General features: G+C 40.4%; 1 protein-coding gene across 1 annotated transcript in view; it reads left to right on the top strand.

The window, feature by feature from the left end:
• asic4a (acid-sensing (proton-gated) ion channel family member 4a) overlaps window positions 1-25,799 on the top strand; it is a 164,574-nt gene that overhangs the window by 132,088 nt on the left and 6,687 nt on the right. Inside the window, exons 2-8 of the mRNA XM_079563426.1 lie at window positions 4,928-5,072; window positions 6,610-6,737; window positions 8,030-8,183; window positions 17,776-17,829; window positions 20,507-20,660; window positions 22,125-22,216; window positions 24,353-24,432. Coding sequence (XP_079419552.1) covers window positions 4,928-5,072; window positions 6,610-6,737; window positions 8,030-8,183; window positions 17,776-17,829; window positions 20,507-20,660; window positions 22,125-22,216; window positions 24,353-24,432 — 807 coding nt within the window. The remainder of the gene's footprint in view (window positions 1-4,927; window positions 5,073-6,609; window positions 6,738-8,029; window positions 8,184-17,775; window positions 17,830-20,506; window positions 20,661-22,124; window positions 22,217-24,352; window positions 24,433-25,799) is intronic.

The following is a 25,799-nucleotide window of genomic DNA, read 5'->3' as shown; positions in this document are numbered from 1 at the left end:
TGATGTGTCAGCAGTTACGCATGTGTAAAGGGATTGCTAAGAAGTTAAAGGCCTACCAGATTTTTTTTGTTTACAAAGAATTAAAGAGGGAGTGTGTGAATTTAAAGCAGTACTAAGTAACTCATGGCATCTTAAGTAACTCTTGGCATGTTAAGGTTTTTTACTCATTAATTGTCCGTGAGAGTAAATACTACGCTGACAGAAAAGACAAAGGGAGAGAGGGATATTGTACATCCACTTACACAATGGAGATACTTTTTTTCACTCAAACCTGGCTGTAAATACTGTTTAAATGGTGCTAGCCCGCAGTTAGCCTTGTCCGTTAGCCTGTTAGCTTCTTCTTTGTGATTCCATTAGTGTGTATTGGTGACTCCGACCCGTAAGTTGTGAAGTTGCAATTGTGGTTTTCAGGCCAGAGACACCAGGGGGAGATGAAAGACCCCCCAATCATAACATTAGCACTTGTATTAGGGACTCCAAAAAGGATTTATTAAGGTTAACGTAAGTACTGCTTTAAAGTTGTTACTTGTGGTTCAAACTCATTCCTATCTTTCACAACACATTTCTTACATCCCAATTCTTCCTAGGGATGAATTAAAAAACAACAATTTTTTTTTATTTATTTTTTTACTTTCTTGCTTTTATTGTTTGTCAGCATTTAATGGTAAGAAATATTCTAAGATCTTTCAAGAAGATTCAATTTCAGACTACAAAAGAGATTATAAGCAGGTTTCTCAACGATTTTATTTCATTACCAGGAGGAAATAGTATCATACAGGACGTTTAACCATTTTCATGAACCAACACTGTCATAGTAATGTAAACTAAGACTTCATAAATAAAAATGTTTTTTTGATCAGAGGAACTGGGCACAAAGGCCTTTTTATATTCAGGAATTAAACATTAAAGAGATGTTAAAATTAGAAAAAAGTCCAAGTCCTGGTAAAGACATGCCGTGCTCCTCTGCTCCATATTTGGTCCTGGTTCTACTTTAATCCTGACTTGGTCTTGGTTCAGTCCTGGGCTTGCTTCGTAAAACCCTCCCTCCCCCTCTTTCCGTTGTCAGTCTTATCAGATAGAGGTTTCCGTGTCAGTGTCTGTGGTGGATCAATGATAAGTGTCTTACCCCTGCCACTGCTCCTCACCGCCCCCAAATAGAGATTAAACCATTTCACCCCGAACGGCCCGTCACTCACAAGCCAAACCTGGATACCGGCGTTTCGACTGGCCTCTCCAACACCTCACTGCCCCCTATTTTCTAATCACCAGCGACGGGCGAGACGCAGCATACAGAAGCAAGGTTTTATGCAGCAATGACCTTTTTGTACCTCAACGAAATTGGAGCAGGGATCGTCGATTGAGCTGGTTGTATAATAGGGGCTGGTTTGTCCTATATGATAATGTTTTTGAGAATATCTGCAATATATGAAGGAAAAGCAAATCCAAGAAAGTTTTGCAATGGAATATATAGGTTTGGGAGTATTTTACTTTATCTTGAACACAACATGGTCTTTTCACTTACAAATAATGCTTTTAAGTGATTGCTTTCTAAATAAATTGCGACAACTCATGAGGTAGGGGGTAGACCACTGAAGGGTCCATGACAAAAACGTTTTGGAACCACTGCTCCAGACCACTGGTTCTAACTGTTATGGCGTCAGGACCCACTATCACCCTGGGATGACCCAAATACAACTTAGACTTGTAAAATATAATGTAAAATATTGTCCGACCCCTCAAATTGTTGCCAAAAAAGGTGAAATAATGATACAAAAAAACAATAACTGTCATTTTAACCTTCAGTAAACTTTTTCTGTACATAAATATTTTAAGAAATGTTTTCTGAAAATGGTTTTGCGACCCACTTTTGCATTCCGAGCCGGGCCGGCCCTAGCAGATTAGGCGCCCTAGGCAAGGTTGAACTCTATTAATTTCCATTTATAAGCCTTTTTGTGAATTTTCTTGACCCAAATAGCATTATATAGCCTTTGCTGGGTTTTTCTATCCCGATCCTTTTGGACACACTTTGGATTTGGAAAAGGCTAGTTTTATTTTATTATGATTATCTATTCATTTAAAAAAAAAAATCATAACACGTGCAATCATGAAACGTGCACAACAGTTGCAGTTTAGGTGGAGGAGAAGGAGCCTCAGCTTCTGAAGTGAATTTTCAAATTTTCACCACAATGTCACCCCGGAGGTGAAATCTCGAGTTTCCAACAAGTTTCCGCAAATCTCTGTCTTTTTCTGTTCCAAAGTTATGTCCGAAAATCGTCGATGTTGTAGATAGTACGGAGGTCCATTCTCCCACTATCTACAACATCGACGATTTTGGATTCTAAAATAAAAAATTTGGCGCCCCCCTCCGCCTGGGTTGCCTATGCCCAGAGCCGGCCCTGACAGTGCTCTAGACCACTGGTTCCCAACCTTTGCTCTATTGCAGGCCCTTTGGATCTTTCATCTACTCTCTCTCATCTCTTCCATCTACTATTTATCAATCAAAGGGCTATGTTTTATGTCCAAATGAAACTAAAACGCTCATTCATTCATACTGCTACAAAACAAAACAGAAATGATAGGGGTTTCATTCAAACCCATTTTAATAATAATTTCCACCTTCTATTTTTTAATCGCAAATAATTCCCCTTCTAAATGCATGTGTACCCTGGTTGGGAAACACAGCACTAGACTATCGGCTGCACGAGAGCTGAAACTTTAAATACGACTCTGTTTACTGGCTGGTAGTGAATTGTTTTTGTTTCCCAAAAACGTCCGCCCATAGGAAAGAGCGGCCAATTCACTATAATAGACAGGGCAGCGCACAAAAACATCCCTTTTTCTGACTGTGATATGGCCTGGATCCACCTAATGAGAGCTGTGAAGTCTAAATACAGGGGAAATGCTGAAAGTCCTCATTCACAGACCACAGGGAGGGATGAGGCCAAATCAAAGCCTATCTCTGTATCCACAACAGTAGTTAGAGGATGAGGCGAGCGCTGTTTACACTGTTTACACTGGTGGTGCCTTCAAGGACAGCTGGTTTGTATGCGAGGTTTGGGTCTGTAAACTTTGATATGGGCGTGTGTCGTACATGTATATACAGTATTCCCGATACACCAGCTTCAATGGGAGTTTCCGCTGTGGTCTTTGCTTTTGTTGCATCTACAAAGAGTTTAGGCTCCTGCAGCGTGTGTGCCTTTACATCGCATATTTGATCCAGCGTTTAAGCGGTTCAAGCCTCTCCTGAAGTGCCCCTGAGTAACGCACTTCACACAGATCGCTTGTGATAGAATGGGCAATGTTATTATTTATACCAGAAAATATTTTACTTTCATACCTCACTCAACTCACACAGTGGGAGATGTCAAGAAGGCGCGTCCCCAGACCTGCACGCTGAAAATGTAATTGATTTCAAAAGTTCTTATCTCAAAAAGGTGTTTAACTTCAGATGAACCCTTTTGGGGCGGTGATATTTCAGAACTCAGAGTGAATAAACTTCAGCTTGTCTGTGTTATTGTAGTGGTGACGTCTTTGTATACTGGGCGTGGGGCGTCCCTTGAAATTTCCCTGGAATGATGGGACGTAGGGAAATGTGTGACTAAGACGGGATTGTGGCAAGTAGTCAAACGAAGGCTGACCTGAGGTTGTGTTGCGACACATTGGCACATTCTGCACAGCATTTTATCGAATAAACAAGATAAAAAATATAAACCTTTGTTTCATTACAGGCGGTAAAAGAAGAAACATGCTTCATGGGCTTTCTCACGCCTTAAAGGGATATTTCAGGATTTTTGACATAGGGCCTCATTTCCTCGTTATCCAGAGTGTTGTTGATTTCTGGATACATATATATTTTTTAATTCATGCTGTCCTTACATTTGAAGAGTTTTGTGGTGCTAGGCTAGTGCTCGGCTAGCGCATGTCTATGGTAACTAATAGCCTGCATTAAAAATCTCTTCAAAATCATCGGGTAGTCCTCCAGACGCTACCATATCTGATTTCTAGAAAGCTCCTTTGTGAATTCCACATGTAGTAATGCCGGCTGCAGGTAAACAAACTACCTGTAGGATCCGGTAACCGAGCAGATCACTCCGCCGCTGCGTAGCTACAACGAGGAAGCTGATGCTGCTCGAATACAAGTTCCTTTAAATGCAAAATGTTTATACTGTATTTCAAAAATGATTCAGTCAACACAAATATTATATCAGTAGTCTGGTGTTATAAGGGATTTGCCTCAGTTGCACTGTGCTTGGGTCAGACTGTTTTTAATGCAGGCTACGAGTTACCATAGACATGCACTAGCCTAGAACTAGCCTAGCACCACTAAACTCTTCAAATATAAGGACTGCATGAATTACAAAAACAAATATCTCCAGAAATCAACAACACTCTGGATAACTAGGAACTGAGGCCCTATGTCAAAAATCCTGAAATATTCCTTTAATGTGATGTTTTGCTGATGTTATCGCTAGTATTTTTGTGTTTCGACTGGTTCTAAAATACCATGTTCTTCATGATTTGAACCCAAGACCGACAATCCCACTTTTAGACGATGATCATATTTGGCGAAGATCTTTCATGATTCGCCTTTGTTTCCTTTGAAGCCTGGTAAAGCATCTCTGGCGCTTTTTGGTTGTTACCTGTAGCTTCATTGTGCGTTCCTTGTCGGGGAATACATTCAATTGCTGCTTATCAAAGCGCACCGGGGACCTGCCTTGCGCGCCCGCCGCACCCGGGGGCTTGTGGGTAATACTCTGTACCTCACTTTTCTCAGCTGATTTATTCTCCCATTCTCCACTTTCTATCTGTGTGTTCATTCCACTGGCTTGACACCGGCTGCATGTCTGTGTATGCGACTTTGGGGTTGTCATGTTTTTTTTTTCTTTATGGCTGAGGTCCTGATACGAATCTACTGTCTTCTTTCTAGGTGTACACGCGGTATGGGAAATGCTACACTTTTAATGGCAACAAGACGGCGCTGAGGAAGACCAAGCAAGGCGGGATGGGGAACGGGCTCGAGATCATGTTGGATATACAGCAAGATGAGTATCTGCCAATCTGGAGAGAGACGAGTAAGCCACAACAACGTATTTGTTCAGCGCTGTCCTGTCATACGCATTCGATGCAGCTTAAAATAGAAATTCACCTCGCTGCATGTTTTTCATTACATGTCGGGAAATGCGATTTGTTTGTGGACATAAACAAGCCTGAATATCAGATTTTCGCCGGCAATGCCATAGTTTTACTCCTTATTTTTGAAATATGACAAATATAGGTTTGAGCCAAATCAATTTCAAGCTATCTTTCTATTTTAGTAACAACACAACATAGATCAGGTGTAACTTCATGACCTTCTTCCTAATAGAGATACACTATATATAAAACTATTAGAGTACATGCGACTATGGCTGGGTACCGTTAAACGATACCAGTCTAGTATAAAAAAAACAAAAACATATTCAAGTTTTGATGCTGTTGGTCATCAAAATGTAAAAGAAAAGAAATTAATGAATTAAGAAATTGGGATAAAAATGGAAAAATTTGGAAAATTTGGGGCAAAATTTGGAAAAGAAAATGACAAAATTGGAACCATATGGGAAATTTGGGGGGAAGTGTTTATTTCTGCCCTTTTGTAGTTAAAGGAATAGGCCACCGTTTTTCCATACTGAGATATGTTCTTACCTGAGCTTAGACGAGTTGATGCGTACCTGTCCCTTTAAAGGAAGTTTCTTGGTTATTTCACCTCAAACAAGTGATACAAATATTAGATAAATTAAATGGAAGGAAAAGGAAAACATTAACTAATCTGTATCATGGTTCTATATGACAAATATTAACGGTTCTCAATCAATGTCTAATTATAACATATTTTTTTCTGATCTAAGGCCTTACATTGACTCCCTATTACTAAGTACCAGCTCCCTTCAACTGTATGTGTTTTTAAGGTTAGACCTTACTATATGGTACAAGAACTGGTTTTCATTTGAGCTCCAAGTTACTAGAGATATGTTCTTACCTGAGCTTAGACGAGTTGATGCGTACCTGTCCCTTTAAAGGAAGTTTCTTGGTTATTTCACCTCAAACAAGTGATACAAATATTAGATAAATTAAATGGAAGGAAAAGGAAAACATTAACTAATCTGTATCATGGTTCTATATGACAAATATTAACGGTTCTCAATCAATGTCTAATTATAACATATTTTTTTCTGATCTAAGGCCTTACATTGACTCCCTATTACTAAGTACCAGCTCCCTTCAACTGTATGTGTTTTTAAGGTTAGACCTTACTATATGGTACAAGAACTGGTTTTCATTTGAGCTCCAAGTTACTACATCCAGGAGCACTATAAGCAAAGAAGACGACTAAAACAGGAGTAACATGCATTACAGAACATGTTTGTAAAGGTTTATACTTCCTGGTTAGCACGTTTTATGCAGGATATCCCATGGAGACAGGACGATTTGTTGAGTGAAGGTGATATTATCTTATTATCCCCTCCAACGCGTCTGAAGCATAGTTAGCAGTTAGAGCCAGAGACGGGCCGTCCTGTCCGTCTGTGAGTCCCTGTGCGGTTGCCTGGGTAACCCCTGTGTTTGATGCTGCAGATGAAACTTCTCTGGAGGCTGGGATCCGTGTGCAGATCCACAGTCAGGACGAGCCCCCGTACATCCACCAGCTCGGCTTTGGAGTCTCCCCGGGCTTCCAGACCTTTGTGTCCTGTCAGGAGCAGAGGGTAGGCCTTCCTCATCTGTTACTTCTCTGGACAATGGTTCTGACAATACAAGTACAACCAAAGAAAATAACACCAACGCTTTTGTGGATTTAAGGTTTCTTAATCTGATTTGCAAGCTGCTGGTGGGATGGAAACTCAGCTTCAGTTTTAGGCTTTGAGACGGTTTTATTCATGTTTAAGTCCTCTTTCTGGTTTATCCTTGTTTAGAACTACTTTAGACACAGTGTAGTGTGTTTGTCCTTGGTTTAAACCAGGGGTGTCAAACTCATTTTGGGTCGCGGGCCGAAATTCAGCTCCCACGGCGGGTCGCGGGATGCATATAATAGAGATTTTTTTTAAATATATATATATATATAAATTAAAAATATAAATATTATTATAAACGAATAATAATGAGCTGTGATTTGGTCAAAGCCCCAACTTGACTGTCGCTTCATTAATAACAATGGCTTACACTTGTATTGCACTTTACAAGCCTGTGTCACAAGTTTCACAATAGTAGTCATTATTCATTCACTCCACACTAGGTGGTGGTAAGCTTTCATTGAAGCCACAGCCGCCCTGGGGCAGACTGTCCATTTACCACGTGGCTATATCATGTGTTGTCTATATACCCTGAGCTCTAATGTCAGTGCCCTCTGCTGGACAAGTGTGGAACTCTATCCTTTTAAAAAAAAATAAAAAATGTAATGCCCCCTAGTGGCTAGAATGAGCATTCTGGTTATTCTTTAAAAAATCATAACTCCACACAGGAATGGGCAAGAGACTTACTTTTTTTCCCTACATACTCTGGAACTTATGCTCTACATGGCAGGGGGCCGGATCAGGCCAACTTTTGCAAAAAGTTTTGCAAAAAGTAAGGTATAAGACGAGTCTCTGGTGTGTGGAGTGAATGTAAAGCGCTCTGTGAAAGGTACTATACAAATATTCTTCCTAAACAAGGACTCAATTGGTTCTTAATTAAACCAGGACTAATCCAACACATTACCATTCATCACAATTTGTATTTTTTAAGAAATGAATAATGATACTATGATTCAACCAGGACGAAACCAGAACCAACCCGGTTTGAAAAGTGTGTATGACCAAACCAGGACTAGTTCTGGATTATCATAGAACTGAACCAGGTCCAAACATGAACTATTATTACTAAAAAACAAAAACAGGTCTAAACAAAGACTAAAGCAGCACGAGGAAAACAAGGACTGAACCAGCACTAATCTAAAACTATTTCAGAACTAAAGCATGAGAATCCCCGTACCCAGTCCTCATAAGTCTTCTTGTGGTTGTAGCTGACCTACCTGCCCCAGCCCTGGGGGAACTGCCGCTCCAGCAGCAAGGAGAAGATCCCTGGATACGACACGTACAGCATCAGCGCCTGCCGCCTGCTGTGCGAGACCAACGAGGTCATCCGCGTCTGCAACTGCCGTATGGTGCACATGCCCGGTAAGACTGTCGGATCATTTATATAAAGACCATAGAGGGAGAGAATCAGTAGATAATGGTATAAAATAAGAGGTAGAAAGAGGGGTATCAAGATAGAAAATTTAAGTAAACATGAGGAGAGCACATTCACTCACCCACCCAGTCCGGGAATTGACCACAGGACGTCAGAACCAACCGCACATTACTCTCATTAATGTAAATAGCTGTGTCCTATTAATAGTAATGCAGCCGAAAAGTGTGAAATTGGCAGAAAGGATGAAAGTGCTGAGCTGATTGAGGTCTTTGAGAGCCACTGGACACAGATTATCTCGCGCCGCATTAGAGCAGCAGCCCACTCAGATATGAAGAGCAAGGTCGAGAGGAGCGGGCGTTCAATCTGAGCCCAGAACGCGGAGCGGACCAGAGTCCGGGACAAAGTGTCATCTGTCACCCAGCCCCACAAACACACGCTCAGAATGGAAAATAATTGTTGGATCCAGCACTATTTATTGAGCGCCTTGAAGACAACATTTGCAGTGCTGAACACATTTTCAATACAAACAAAACACATGTGAAAGGGACAAAAATTAAACAGCAAAATAATCAACCCTCAAAATATAGTTCGTCTGGTGATTAAAGCAGAACTAAGTAACTTGTTTACCTTAATAAATTATTTTCATAGCCCCTCTACAAGTGTTAATGGGATGATTGGGGGTCTTTCATCTCCCCCCAGGCCAGAAAACCACAATTGCAGCTTTCCCTGCTCAGACCCGGAGTCACCAATACACATTAATGGAATCACACAGAAGAAGCTAACAGGCTAACTGCGGGCTAGCCAAGTTTGAGTGGAAAAAAAGATCTCCATTGTGTAATTGGATGTACAATATCCCTCTCTCCCTTTGTCTTTTCTGTCAGCGTAGTATTTACTCTCACGGACAATTAATGATTAAAAAAACGCCACATGCTACAACACCTGCAGTGGCGCTTATGGCCTCTAGGGGCATAAGTTACTTAGCACTGCTTTAATTATTGACAATCACTTTGACATTAAATTGAATTCTATTTTTACTGCATACATCTGTCAAAAACACAAAAACTTTGGTCAGACACAAACAGAACAAGCAGTTTTGACTGAAAGTTTACACAATGTTTTGCTGAAAAGTTTCCCGTTGTGCCCAATATAAAAAATTCCCCTCATTGTCCAGTTTGATTGAATGTTTACAAATCTTAGGAAAGGAAATAGCACAGATTTGTTTTTTTGCATTTCAGGCATTAAAAATGTGACTTTCTGCCCCCTGCAGATGGGATAGTATTAAAAAACATACAATGGTAAAAAGAGTTAGAAAAAAAAGTTAGAATTGACTTGAAATATTAACATATTTTAATTAGACGGCCCAATGCAACAGGGAAAGTCCATCTTCAAAGTCGCTCAGACAAACGTCCCGACAGGTGAATGTAAGGTGTCTATCTCATTTCGGGAGGACACCTTCACTGGAGCCGCATCCTTTAGGCCGCGCACCTCTGTGTGAGATGAGTCTGTCAGAGCGCACTAAAAACGTGTCTAGACTCTGCGGCTGCGTGTCATCGCCGGCTCGACACTTACCGGCCCACGTGTGATGGATACTTCCGATGGCGGACGAGCTTGAGGTCACAGCAACGAGATTTAAATAAGGACTGAAACAAGACTAGAGCGGGACTAAACCAGCACTAACATTAGACATGGTCCTAACTAAACAAAGACTAAATGTAGATATGAGAAGGCTTAAATTAGACACACAAATTCATTCTTGAACTGGGCCAACCAGGAGCATCTTGAGTTTTTTCCTGACGGTGTGGTGGTGGAAAGTTGTTATGTTCTGGTGGCAGCCCATATCTTTAATCCTTAAATCCTTTCTATCCTATTATTATTAATATACATACTAGTCTAGACCAGCACACCACTGGGACAAAACTATAGAAATATATTTGAGCTAAACCAAGTGTAAACTGACATTAATCCATCCTTTTACTTTGAATAATTTGTATAAAATACAAACTAAACGTTTTTTTCCCGCTTTTCTGAGGTCTGGTTTCCAAACTGTTCCTGTTTTTAAAGCCAAAATAAAATATAACTAGGTCTGGGCTAAAACTGGACAAGGACTAAAGTGGATTTAGAGGATCATTTTAATTAATACACAGGGGTTATCCAGGCAACCACAGTTGGACTAATTAATTAATCTCTTCAAGCAGTACTATGTAACTCATGCCCCTAGAGGCCATTAGCGCCACTGCAGGTGGCAGGCGGCAGCATGTTGCGTTTTTATACTACGCTGACAGAAAAGAAAATGTAGATAATTTTGTTCACCCAAATTGGCTGTAATTACTGTTTGAGTGGCACTAGCCTGCAGTTAGCTTTGCCTGTTAGCCTGATACCTTCTTCTTCTTTGTGACTCCATTAGTGTGTATTGGGGCCTCCAACCCGGTGGCAGGGAAGAGGTGACAGATGAACCAAATGAACCAAGGGCATTTTCTCCAGTTTGGCATACCCATATCTAAAAGCTTCTTGAGAAAAGTGTCAAATTTAACTGTTTTTGTCAAAACATAAAAGTGGCAAAAAAGCGGCAAAAGATCTTCAAAAATGGGCCAGAAAAGCGACAATAACATGGAAAAGTGACAGAAAATACGACTTAAGAGTGATGAAAGGCAACAAAAGGCCACAAAAGAGCGTCAAAAAACGTGATGAAAACACTTTGAAAAATGTGACAAAAATGATGTGGAAACACTACAAAAGAGCACCAAAAAAGTGATGTCAAAGCGACAAAAATCAGTTTTGTAGGTCTTGGCTTTCAAATGAGGCGTTACACCGGCCTATAGGCTGAAAGCTCCAGTCGAGAATGTTTTCATCATGAAAAGGGTTTACTTTAAATATAATGTCATGTTAGGGTTGCTCTTGTTTTGATTGATTGTAGTGTTTTTTTTTATGTTATATTGTTCAAATAAAAATCTGCCAGCTTTGCTGGCGCTGGCAAATACATGCTGGACTTTCTACCATCGATTAAATGTCCTTTATTCATCAATCAAGTAACCATGTACTAGAACTAAACCAGGTCTTAGCCAGGATTTAGCCTGATCTATTTCCGACTGATCTGACGTCTGAAACAGGCTCAAATCTGTGCATAACCGTCACCAAATCAGGATACACCTCGATTAACATATAGGAGACATGTTTGTCTCAGAGTCTCAGAGATTGAGCTCAGTGAGTCATTGAATCCACTGCTGGTTTGTCACTGCCCTGTCACTGACATTCGCCGCCTTATTAAGCACAATTGATTAGACGAATCGATAAACAACATCTAATTGGGGCAACAAACAACATGCAAATCCCTCTTAATGATGGAGCAAATTCCTCTGTCATCCTGCAGAGCCGCATAGATTAGTCACGCTAACATTTTAGATCCTATAAAATCAACCGCTTATTGGTCATGCAAGAGTGAACTTGTTGCATGAAAATGGAGAGCGGTTTCATTTCGTGATCTACAGTTCAAAGCATTTGTCAGAGTAAATGTAACTAGTTTCACTGAAACTGATCATTTTCAAGTTGCTGCCAACAAAAACGAACACAGTAATATACTGGAATACGCCACTCACAAGTTGTCTCAAGCTTTCTCTGCAGTCTGACGCAGGAAAAATGCCTGAATCACTTGGAAATGAAGGAATGGACTGGGGCTATTAGGGAAATCATTTAACATTATTATATCAAATGATTAAAGTTATAGTCCGGTTCACGATGTACTTTCGCCTGATTTTTGTGGACAGTATCAAAATTTACATTTCTGACAACTTTATTAAATATGCAATCAGAAAAACAATGTTTCCATTTGCTCTGATACGTATTTTTTTTTTTTTTTAAAGTATGATAATAAATTGAACAAACGTTTATATGGGGAGTAAAAAATGTAGTTTGGCGGAAATTTACGAAATTCCATTTGGTCGTTCCGATCAAAAATGTCAATGAAGTCCTTGTCATATGTTTCATAGAGTTACCGTAGCGATGACCAGAACTCCCCATTTACTCTAATGGGAAAAATGGTTGCCTATACCAAAAGGTTTCCAAAAATGCATAGCTTTCATACTCTCCACGAAAATCCCTCAACAGTGGAAATTTAAACACAGTGAACTGGACATTTACTGGTAGATCTGTGAAATATGAGGTAATACATTCAATATCCACTATAGTCTCTGCATTCGCATTGTGTCTTTATGCTCAGTTCACAATCAATAAGACAGAGCACCTTTTGATGACCGTGGCCTGACCGAGAAGACACTCACGTAGGGCTAGGCGATTATGGCAACAACAAAAAATCAAGATTATTTTCCCCATGTTGATGGATCTCGATGTTCTATTTGATTTTAAAAGAAAAAAACAATAAATGCACGAGCTGGACGAGCATGTAAACAGACGATGCGGCCAAGCTTCAATCTCCTGCTAACTCAACAGCAAAAACAAACTCCACACTTCACCTGGACAAGCCACACACAAACATCTGCAAAGGAGACGCAAAAAATTAGAATGTTTGAAGAATGAAGAATAATATTTACGCAAAGAAATGAGTAAACCGCGCATTTATTAGTAAAAAAGACGATCAAACTTACAATACACTGTTAGAAGTCCAGCTAATCCACCGCTAAAGCCTCAAAACAAATCCACGTGGTCCAAATGTGCGCGTCCTGTTCCTCTGAGGCTCCTCGCATGTTTTCTATTTTGCCCTTTAGATTAGTTAGCGCCACTTTGTAGCTGATTTTACACGTAAAATCACCAGGTCCTCTCCTGTAGCTGCGGCATGTATCATGCATCCGTGCTTCCTGTTTGTTTGGGCCGAGTGATTCCCTGGGATTGACCTGACAGGCGCTGCAGCATTGCACCGTCCATATTTTCAGGCCAATTCTCCTCGATTCAAACGCACCACGTTTGATTATCGTGATCGACCTTTATTAAAATCTCAATTACATTAAAATTCGATTAATTGCCCTACACTAACGTTGAGTCACTTTTGCTTTAGAAAAAATAGATTAGCTAGATAGATTGTGCGGGCCATTCTGTGTGGAGTTTGCATGTTCTGTCTGTGTCTGGTTTCTTCTTCTTCAAACAACAATCTGCACAATGGTGGGCTTTCACGCTGAAACCAAGAGCCAGGCTAGAGACCGGGAGATGGGTCCCTGGACGCTGCATTGCGGTCTCCCACGGCTCCTGACAGCTTACCATGCAGCAATGGTGACCCTCCGTGCAGCTGGACAAGACTCTGAAGTAAGTGGTGTTAGGAGGGAACACACATATTGAATTATGTGTTCCCTACTAACGCCACAGTCATTATGCTACGAGACGCCTCATGTTTCTCGAGAACAAGACCAGTTGCGTCAAGAAGAAATGCGTGACAAAACATATCAGGGCTTTTGATTCTGAACAGCTGAGTCATATGAGTGAATAAACTTTTGTTCTTTCCTAAGGCAGTTTACACAGGCACAAGCCTTTGAATATCAGAGTGAATGCATTGTAACAGTTGCCCACATATTGCCTCACACACACTTTCAGGCAATATCAAAAACACTTACATTTTACAACTTGCTTTTGAACTTTTACGAGCCGATATTTCTCATGAATCATTAGGTGAATCCATTGCTTAATGACACCTGAATAAGTTACAGATTTTTTGTGGATCTGTCTTTTGAATTTTTACAACTAACATGGCAGAAAATACAAATTCCTCATTTGGATAGAGCATTATCCTCTGAACTAGGGGATTTCTGTGATTGTGACTGTCATACTATCATCTCGGGCCTAAGATCTAAACTCTACTCTGTGAGCATTGCTACAGATATTGCTCTCCCTGTTAAACACAACAGGATTGAACCTCCATTATTTTATACTGCAATGCAATGTAGCCCAGTTTAGAAACAGAATAACACGCCTTTCTACATTTATTCCTCTTCCTCTGCCTCCTAAGAGTGCATCAAGCCACCTTTTTACATATTATCCATATTATGATGCTTTGCTAGTGTTGACCTATTAAACAGTGTCTTTGCAGAAGTAATAATCTTCTCGATACTTGGCTGTTGCACTTGTCAGATGAGCCTATTTGAAAAGCCTTGGTTTTTGATATGAACTTCACATATTTATTACTTTCGATCTAATGAAATGTTGCTTTTCCAGTCTGTGTGCCCTCTCCCACTCAGACCAGCTCTCTCAGGCGGCACCGGGCTCTCAGAGTTGCTCCCTGCACCCATCAATTGGGAATAGATTTTATTGTTGCAAATGAAGTGCCGTGAAAATCCTGCTGAAAGTAACTGGCAGCGGTTGATTCAAAGCTCGCCGAAGGAGCCCCAGGCCAAGTTTGAATTGAAAATCTTTTTTAACGTCCTGAATGTGACTACGCTGCACTGTATCAATGAGGAGTGGAGCCAGGTGCCTTGACAATGTTCAGCACACACAGTATCTTCTTTTGCTTCTGTAGCTGGAGTTTAGTTTTGTGAAAGTGTTTGTGAATCATCAGAAATCAACTGTGAAGACATGGCATATTAATTTAAATCAAGCTTTTCCTACAAAGGGTTACTCGACATAGGAAGAAAACAAATTACACCATACTGGAAGGGATCAAAGTCCAACATAAATGAGAAATAAACTAAATTCAGGAGCACATGTTGTTTATAGTGATTGACAATTTGCAAACCGCAAACTAAACATAAGTTTTGCTTGAGATGTCACTGCCAAAGCTTGTCTTATAGCCGAGAGTTTTCATTTTTTCCACTGAGGTGTTCAAAAAGACCATTCCCCAAAAAGAAGCGCACTTGAGTGCACTGCCCCACGATGTTTCTGTTTCAAAGCACTCTGAATGTCCACACACAAGTCCTGAAAAAGCAGAACTCTGTCCTTCTCCTCTAATACTTCTGCTCAGTAAATATTTAAACATCTCTGGCTGGCCCTTTCACTTTCTGAATACTCCTAAAAAAACATGTTTGGTTTATTTCGGTTCCTGCTAGTGTCGGGGTGTTGAGGGCCCAGCACTGTCTCTGAACTTTTGAGGTGGAAGTAATGTTTTTCAAAAGAATGTAATGGACCGGAAGCACTTAAAGAGCACAGACCTCCACCAAGGTGTTAGACCTATCTCGCAATGGCAAAGATGTAAAGCCAAAATTTGAACCCAGGCATGTATCTATAGAACCACAAAGCCCTTGTGTCTGACATGAGGTGTTTCAGCCTCTAAATGTGACAATACTGTTGTTTGGCCATAACTTTCTTTACACAATCCACTCAATTTACAGAACCGGTCAAAAGTTTGGAAACACTTTTTATGTATTGTTTTTTCTTTTATTTCAATACTATTTACATTGCAGTTTCTCCCTGAAGGCATTTATTTATGAATGAACACATATGGACTTATGTGTTAAACAAAAAAAAAGGTGACCTGGATGATTTTCATATTTGCTTAGATTACTGCTTTGCACTTTTGATATTTTCTTAATGGGTTTCACGATGCAGTCACCAGAAATAGTTTGGATTCACAGGACTGTTGAAAACCATTTCAGGTTTTTAAAAGTAAACAAACAGTGAGACCTACGCATTTCTTCTTCTAAGACTCTGAAGAGGCACCAAGAGCCCTCCCACACCTGCAGCACAGTGAATGCATCACAAGAGGAGCTACAGGAAACAAAAAGGGACAAACGAAGAGGTATCCGGGCAAGACTCACAGCTAAGCCACACATGCCTTCTACTGTTCTGGCTAATGGACGTTCACTGGTGAATAAAACAGATAAACTGCCCTTCCCAGAAGAAGGTCAAAGACTGTTGGCTGTTGGAGGGAGGTGCACAGGAGGAAGAGGAAGGAGGAGGTGGAGCTGACCAGTGCAGGACACCACGCTCTGAAACAGGGACAACCCCAGGAGGCGCTGCACTGTTTCAGAGGATCAGAGGACACTGAAGGCAGCCAGCCTGGTTTTCTCTGGGTGCTACAGTTTCCCCGACCTCCAAAAACATGCTGGTCAGGTTGGCCCACAGTGGCTCAGTCGCAGCGGCTCAGGACTAACACCTGAACACTAATTCGTTGTACAGTGACAAATAAAGCACTTACTTACTTACTCATGAAGCTCGTTGAGAAAATGCCAAGAAAAAAGGGTGGCAAATTTGAAGAATTTGAAATATAAAGCATTTTGATTTATTGCAGCCTTTTTTGCTTCCAACATAATCCCACATGATCATTCATAGTTTAAAGCAGTACTAAGTGACGTTTTTACCTTAATAAATCCTTTTCGTAGTTCCTGTGGGGGTAATACAAGTGTTTATGGGATGATTGGAGGGTCTTTCATCTCCCCCTGGTGTCTCTGGCCAGAAAACCATGTTTGCAACTTGACTGCCACCGGTCCGGAGCAAGCAATACACACTAATGAAATCACGAAGAAGAAGCTAACAAGCTAACGGGCAAAGATAGCTGCGGGCTAACGTCACTTTAAACAGTATTTACAGCCAGGTTTGAGTGAAAAAAAATATTTCCATTGTATAATTGGATGCACAGTAACCCTCTCTCCCTTCGCCTTTCCTGTCAGACAATTAATAAGTAAAAAAATCGTAACTTGCTACTACACCTGCAGTTGCGCTTATGGCCTCTAGGGGGAAGAGTTACTTAGTACTGCTTTAATGTCTTCAATGAAAATCATGCAACGTAAGTAGTGTTGAAAATATAGAAAAGCCAGTACATGAAGGTTACTACTGTCATTCTCACGTGTTTGTGTGGGATTCCTCCATCAACCAAAACATGCACACAAGGCAACTCCTGATCAAAGTCACTACGGGGACAATAAAGCGAACGTTTCCCTTTCGTTAACGATCTGACAATGCACTCGAAAAACTCACTGCATAAAACAATTTGCAGGTAGACAAACAGACCGCTCATGAAACAACAACCCAGTGAGTGGCGATAATGCATTTCGATTTGCACCAGAATAATGTTGTGATGGCGCGGGTCTATCACTGCAGCGCGTCCCAGCCTCCTGTCTGCGCCTCTTATCGCCCTCATTTCACTTTGCTTTAATTAACATTTCTAAGTGACTCGGAAACGGCACTTCCACAAAACATTACCCCGGACTGACACAGGCTCACACACCTACAGGCACACACACACACACAAATTAATTATGGTGCGATTCTGAATACCTGTCATCAATATGTCTCTGCGCCTCTGATTGTTTTTTAAAGACTGTCTCTAAATATGCCCGGCGGGTGGAGCATGCTCTATTTCCCGGGGCAATCGAGGCCGGGTGCGGGTTCGGAGGCGGGAGCGAGTGTGTGTGTCTCTGCGGCAGCGTCGTTTGTGCAGATGACAGATGATGAAGGCGGGAGGGAGCGTTGTGCAGCGGACACAGGTCACTGATCATTTTGTTTCTGATTGATCAAACTCATTTTCTTTCTTTTCCCTCTCTCTCTCTCTCTCTCTCTCTCTCTCTCTCTCTCTCTCTATCTCTCTATCTCTCTATCTATCTATCTATCTATCTATCTATCTCTCTATCTATCTATCTATCTATCTATCTATCTATCTATCTATCTATCTACCTACCCCCCCCTGTCGACCTTCTCCCCTCTCTCCAGGAACAGCGGATATCTGCCCTCCCAGTAAAGTCGGCTGTGTGGACAAAGCGCTGGGTAAGGAACAATCTCCTCCTCATTTTGTTTCTCATTACAGTATAATACACAGGCCCCGAGGGGAAATGGAAATCAGTAAATATGATAAGGATTTCAGCCGTGTAACACAAACACTTTGATATTCTCAAATTACTTTTCCCCTCGCTGTCTTTTTGGGCACTGTTCTCTCTTCTAATGGAGGCCTAGAATGCGCTGTGGTGATTTTGTGTAATTTTACGTCATCCCCAGTCTCCAAAAAGCAACTTCACTTTGGAATTTAAAGGTAGGAGAGAGTGCTTTTATTTTGGAACTGGTTTTAGGATCTAGCAATTAGAGGTCGACCGATTTGGGTTTGTCTAAGGTCGATGCCGATACGCACAACCAATATTTTAGGTTGATTTTTCCAAGTGTCTCGTCTATAGTCCTGTGTGTGATGCTTCTAAACTGTGAAGTGCGTCAGTGTTGATCTGCGAAAGCAGCGGGCGCTTTATTAGGGGCAGGAGGTTGATTTATTCAGCTTAGTCGGTACTTCAGAGGCAGCTTGTTTGACAAAATTCAGCATATTCCAAAAACAAAAAAACAGTAAGTCTCTATCTCTTACGGTTCCGAAATTATGAGCAAAAGTCTGCAACATAAAATATATAAACACAATCCAAGACTCCGAGGTGCACAAACTTGTGACTGATTTTCATCGCAATGTTTCTTAGCTTGCCGGAGGATTTGGAAATTGTGGGATGACTAATTTTCCTTCAAAAAAACATCATCATTTTTAGTTCCAGAGATACAGTATCTCTCTTTTATCGAATATCGGCCCGATGACCTCTACTAGCAAACCTGAATCATTCTGCTTTCTGACTGAAGACCAGAGAACAAAAAAAAATAAAAGTACACTGTGTAACTATATAAACTATGATTATGCATTGCTATAATTGTTATTATGCTCAAGCTAAACCTGGTGCAAACTAAAGCATCTTTAATTAATGTTTTTGCACATTGTCTCTGTTGTAATAAACTACAAAACTAAACTGAACATGTTTACTTTATAAAACACAGGCTATGTTTAAAATGACACCAACAGAGTAAATCACAGTGTGGGCCTTTCTCTGTGGAGTGTGCTGTGCATGTTTCACACTGATGATTCTGACCATTAACCTGGCTCGATATCTGGAGATGGGCCCCGGGGGCTGCACTGCTGTGCCCACTGCTCCTTACAGGTTACAGTGGTATCGAAGGATGGGTCAAATCAGTGGACAATTTTCCTACAGGGACATTAAAGTACACTTTAACCACATTTACTATATGAGCTGTAGTGGATTCACTACATTAAAATTGTCAAAATGATCCCAAAATGGCGCAGCCGGTGGTGTCTAGTAGGTGGGGCTGCTGCCTTGTTCAAAGAGAACTGTTCTGACCTCTTCATCGTAAGTTCAGATCTATAAATAGAGTGAACATGAATTATTAAAAAGAAAAATATATGCCCGTCCTTAACAATTTTCCAATAACTGTTTCTCATCATGATTTAGCCTTTATGAGTTGATTTAAAGGTTAGACTTCTCTTAATAAGTTAAATCTTCTTTATCTTTGCCTGACCGTCCGACTGTAGATCAGAGAGAACAAAGATGCCTTGGTTTCACAGACTGAATTGCATTTGCAGTAAAAGAGGTTTTCGTAGCGGCCCCGGCAGACGTATAAGTACATTATAGAGCTATAATTTCTCAGGAAAATAAGCCCCAAATTTAATTATCTCTCTCTTCACAGACTCCAGCCCTGTTTAAACACAGCTGAATGAAATCTCAGCTATATCTTACAAGAATGGGTGTATTCACATGGGCTGTAGACTTCAGAATCAAATTGTCTGAATAAATCCCTCCCTGAGGAAAAGTAATAACTTCTTAAAAAGTTATATTTTCAAAATGTAACAAGGTTTTCTCATCTGGCGACAAGAATAAGAATTATAAGCACTGTTCTTCTGTGCTATACAATTATCGTCATTGTTCCAAGAGGTCTCTCCAAGGAGGTTTTTCATTAACACTTACGGTGAAAAGTCATTTGGCCCATTGTGCTACTGCTGATTTTCAGCCTGAAATCAAGTAAAAACACACCCCCATGCAACAAGAGCGAGCCAAGAATAACTTTGGGACAACTTTTAAATGCATGCTAGATATAAACGTTTGATAATTACATACAATAACTGTTTTAAAGCAGTACTCTTAGGATAATGGTTCCCAAACTGTTGAACAAGAACGGCAAGAGTACGCAGATTGGCTTTATAAGATGTTTCATTGTTTGGATCTCACTAAAAAAGCCTAAATAATAGCCTAAATAATAAATAGATTATTTCTTTGTCGTGTGCTGCATTCACAGACAGGGTTTTCAAGAGTATACACGACTGGTCATCCAAAGCCTAACTCAAAGGACTTTATGGGGCTCCATAAAGTTTGGAACCATTGTCCTTGAACTACTTCAACTAGAGCTTAGAGCTTTAAAACATAAACAAAAATTACAATTGAAAAATATAGTTTCAACCATTGAATGATTCATTTCCTAATATAGCTTGCACTCAGCACATTACTTTGCAGGTCAATAAAAACTTAAGTTCTCTTGCAGATTGTAAGGCTTGTCCTTCTTGCTAAAATACCATTTACATTTGCAGCACTATCTTTATTGAGCATGTTCATATATTGTGTGTGTGTTATAGCCCAGTTACAGAAGAACAGCGGAGACTCGTGTCCATGTGAGACCCCCTGTAATCTGACGCGTTACGGCAAAGAGCTCTCCATGGTCAAGATCCCCAGCAAAGGCTCGGCTCGATATCTGTCCAGGAAGTACGACAAATCCGAGGACTACATACGGTTTGTACTACGCATACTACTACTACTACTCTGCTTCTGCAACTTCACTTAACTGAGAGTAAAGTTAGCCAAGCCTTATTTGTTTTTATCATTTATCAACTTTATACTGTATTTAAATGTCTTAGAATATAGGATAGAGGGGTGTGATAGCAGAGTGGTACATTTGCATCCTCCTGGCAATAATAGTGTCATGTTTTTATGGGACAGCTTAATCGTTCCATGTTGTTTTTCTTGCATTTTCATCCTCATTTTCGGCGATGTTTTGCCGCTTTTATGCAAGAAGCTTTTAGAGATGGCTAATGCTAAATTAGAGAAAATGTTCAGGTGGGAGTTAAGAGCTTAAGACATCCGGTTACTTTCTTTTTTTATTTTGGTCCTAAATCACTTTAAATGGCTGGTATAGAATATAATAACGAAGGAGTTTCCGGGAGCGGTCCAAGATGGCGGATTAACTTTTTACCTTTCCCAATCAGAAGGACGAAAACTCCACGTAACTCGAGAAAAACGTTATTCTAACTCTCAAATTGGATCATAATGAGTGGAAAAGGGCGGAGCAATGCCAAAAATAAAAATGAAGCAAATACCGATCAAGAAGACATCGAAGACGGAGCTAGCTCAACGAAGCTAACCGAGGAGGACGAGGAGCTAACAATGGCCCAAGCTATCATGTCTTTGTCGAACAACATAAGTGAAATGAAAGGCTACAGGCTAAACTTTGTTTCTCGAGGTGGGACAAATGGACAAAATATTTTCGAAATGTTTAGCATGCAAATTGTACCCCTGTTGAATCTGTAAACAAAGAATATTCAATGTAGATTTCTGCCGAGCATAAGAGTTGTGTTCTCTGTTCATTTTTATTTGGAAACCTTCTTTAAAAATAAACTAACAAAAAAAAAAAGAATATAATAACATCCTATTCATCAAGTGCCTGTCTAGACACTCAAGGTCCTCTCGCAATAAAGAAAGACATTTGTACAATGACATATGAAATCTGAATGTACATCTCTATAACAGCATATATCCAATATTTTAACTCTATGTCTCCTCTAATAACTAGCATCTCTTTTATTCAACAGACCAAAAGCGTTGATTTCTTGTACCCTTTTAACATGCTCTATATGTGATACTGCTCATATACCCAGGCATTTCAGATCAGCTGATTCTCATGCCTTGCTATAAGAGGTATTTTGAACTCAATGCCTTTCGGTGCACATTACACGCCAGTCTAAAAGAGCACCAGATCAAAACACGCGCTAACTGTGGCTGAAATGCGTCGTTCCAAGATCTACCTCATTATCTCATGACTGTGGTATGATCACACTCTATAGCCAGAGGCGTGAGCTCAGTTTACAACCAGCACAGCACACCTGATTTTCGATTTAGAGCAAATTTAGCACCAATTATAATCAACAGCACTGTAAATCACTTGCGTTGTGACCTCTGGAATGCCTCCACTGTTTACAGAGACAACTTTCTGGTCTTGGATATCTTCTTCGAGGCGCTGAACTACGAGACGATTGAGCAAAAGAAAGCCTATGACGTCGCAGGATTGCTAGGTAAGATTTTTGAAATATTAAGATAGATGAAACACGGAAAAAACACTTCACCTCACCAGCATTTGCCGTCAAAGATTAGAACTATAGTTTATCATTTCTTGAATTCAACAACATGAATCTGGGTTTACTCTCCATGCGCGCCTCCATGTTGGTTCACCCCTGCTCGTTCAACATACTGCCTAACCAAAAAAAAAAAAGTTCCCACAAACAAAAAGTCACACGCTCTAATACTTCATTGAACCACCTTTCGATTACAGCTGTGGCATTATTTCAGTAAGCTTCTGCAGGGATTTCGACAGGACCGGACCAGTTCAGTTCACTTGAGACCTGTTCATTTAGGGAGGGGCAGCTCCTGCAAGTTTGTGTTTCAAGTGACTTTAGGGTAAAGTGATCTAGGTCGTTATGGGAGTGGCCCACAGCCTGATATCACTATGCTTTAGCCCTGCATCAAAACATGCTAAATTTGGCCATTAGGTGGGACAGATTCGACATCGACAAAAAAATACTTATAGAATGATTCTATATTATGCCTTTTATATTGAACAGCAATAGGAAAAATCATATGCAAATGTTTTCCTGAACGTATTCATAAAATAGACTTTAATATATCCTACCCATCTCTGATAGGCCTCTTGGCTCAATCCATACCGAAGCGAAAGTAAAAATCAGCGTTGCCATGTGATACACGTTAACTTTATTCCGTTGCGTCCAAAATAAATGAGGGCGATACGAGAGACCTTGCTCCTGTCATTTAGGCAATAAGAAAGAATGTGGGGAAAACTTGAGCAGTAGATTACTGACATATATATATATATATATATGTCAAAATTATGCATGTAGGCTATGAGTAGAGATTTTCTGTGAAAAAGTCATGATAGAGCCTGGTTTAAATTTGTGGAGAGAAAGCTAATTTGGAATATGCAAGCCGACGATTGACTTTCAAAGGCCTGACCAATCAGAGTGGTGACAAGCCACTCTCCCCTTTCCCCCAAACCTGTCTCGTTTGTAAACCGCTCCAGACCCCATGGCTGAAGTGGTCTGGGACTGGAGCAGTTTGGACCCCTCTTTGGGAGCGGACCAGTTCACTTTTGGCTGTCGAAACACCCTCAAACTGCTCCGGTCTGGTCCTGTCGAAAAGTCCCAAAAGATCCAGTGTTGCATTCATTTTTCACCAAGATCTTGTATTGATGATGGGAGAGTGTGACCACTGCGCAAAGCCTCCTCCAGCACATTCCAAAGATCCTTAATGGGGTTTAGATCTGGACTCTGTGGCCAATCCATGTGTGAAAATGATGTCTCACACTCCCTGAGCCACTCTTTCACAATGTGAGACTGATGAATCTAGGCATTGTCATCTTGGAACATGCCTGTGCCATCAATAGGGAATAAGAAATGATGGAATAAGCCAAAAACACATCAACAGTAGGTGAGTTTCGTGATTCATAATCCAACACTGCATCAACGGCAGATTCGTTGATTGGGTTACTCCTGTTTGCTTGCGTATCAACAGCTGTGGGAAATGGAATTGACACTGCAGTGACCAATCGCTCCAACAGCAGTGAGTCTGGTTCTCAGGCTAGGAATAACCAGGTCATGCAGGATGTTCAGCTGATCTCATTCTTTGGGCAGACAGTGTTGCTGAACTTAGACTGAACCTAGACTGCAGCAACCCCAGACCATAACAGTTAGTTAAATCCAGGTGGCCACTTTTTTTGCCTTTGGTCAGGCAGTGTATAGACTACTTCAACTCAGGAACATCCCACAAGAATTTTGGAGACAGTTTGACCAGTTATCCCATGCACCATCACAATTCAGCACTGATCTGGTGGTGGTTTGTATTCGGCAAGGGATTTGAAGATTCACATTCAAGCCCAGCATGATCACAGACAGTCAATATGTCCTCCATACTCCACTACAGTCAGAGCTACCGGCGTAAAAAAATCTCCCAAATCACCACGCAAAGGGTTCACTGTGGACCCCGAAATAGGAGCATTGAAGGACAAAAAAACTCCTGCTTCTACCTGCTTTGTTGACCAGTGTTCGTTTGTCACAGTGTAATCGCAAATCTGTGTTTGACGCTTAGAAAAGAAAGACGAGAATGTTTTACATCCTTATTGTGCTTGCCGTCTCTTTCAGGCGACATTGGCGGACAGATGGGATTATTCATTGGAGCCAGCATCTTGACAGTGTTAGAAATACTGGATTACATCTATGAGGTACCGTGTCAGCCTTGTGAGCCATGATCACAATGTAACATCTGATATGATTCACCGGCATGTCGTCAATAAATATGTGTCATGTTTTCTCCGATGTGAGATAGTATACAGTAAGTGTGGTAAAGCAGTAGCAAAAACATCCATTCTATCCATTTGAGAGGGAAATATTAATATTAATGCGCTAACAAGGTCATTTCTGAGCTGTTAAATAGAGGCTGTATGTAACACTGCTTGTTTGTGTCTGGTTAAAGCTAGAGGCGAGACACAAATGGGGTTGGGAAAAGCTTATCGGGCTTATTCATGGTTTGAGCAAGAGTGTTAATCACTTTCTTTGCCTATAAATCATAATAATTTTTTTGTAAATGCTTTATAAATTATGATTGAAGTATTTAATAGTAGTTTTACCAATAACTGTATAGCATTCGGGAAAATTCACTGTTACCATGGAGATCCGCCATGTTTGCGGGTGCTAGCATGCATTTTCTATAGACTAACATTAGCTAGAAACAGTCAAAAAGTGGAGAAAAAAGTCTTGAGTCACAACTGGTAAATACATCTAACACACAGTCGTGTCCAAGTGTTTTAAGTGAACAATAACTTCTAAAATCTCCATTAGTTTAGGCGATTATTGCTGCATATGCCATGATGTGACGCTTAGCGATATGACATCACGATAATTGTGTCATAATTAAGTCACAATTATGTTACCAGGAGATGTTTACAAATATGTGAATTTAAAAAACGCAATATTGGCCGTTACATGTACTATAATAATCATCATCTGCTGTGCTCACTGATGTTGAAATCATTATTAACCTCTTAACCCCCAATTGAACCGAGCACATTTTCTCCAGCTTGGCTTTACCAAAGTCTAAAAGCTTCAAAAGAGCGACAAAAACGTGCCCAAATAAAGCGATGAAAAAGTAACAAAAATGTGTGACGAAAATATAACAAAAAAGCCACAAAAGAGCAACAGAAAACACAACAAAAAGTGACAAAAAGCGATAAAAAAGCTACGAAAAATGGACAGAATAACAAAACAAAAGTCACAAAAGAGCAACCAAAAAGTGACAAAAAACGATGAAAATGTGACGACCATGCAGCAACAACGCAAGGAAAATTATTCGTTGATATGACTTCTATGGATTTGGGTAAAGCCGAACTGGAGAACATGACTGTGCTCGATTAAGGCGGGGGTTAGGAGGTTAAAAAAACACAATATTGGCAGTACATGCACTATAATAATCATCATCATCTGCTGTACTCATGATGTTGAAATCATTATCAAAAGATAGTCATAAACCTTTTTGTTTTCTTGCTTTCAGCTACTTGCACTGCACACAACATGTAAATGAATGTACAGGTGG

Source organism: Gobius niger, assembly GCF_951799975.1.
Source record: "Gobius niger genome assembly, chromosome: 9".
Taxonomy (NCBI): domain Eukaryota; kingdom Metazoa; phylum Chordata; class Actinopteri; order Gobiiformes; family Gobiidae; genus Gobius; species Gobius niger.
The sequence above is the reverse complement of the archived record's forward strand: the minus strand, read 5'-3'. Positions and strand labels throughout refer to the sequence as shown.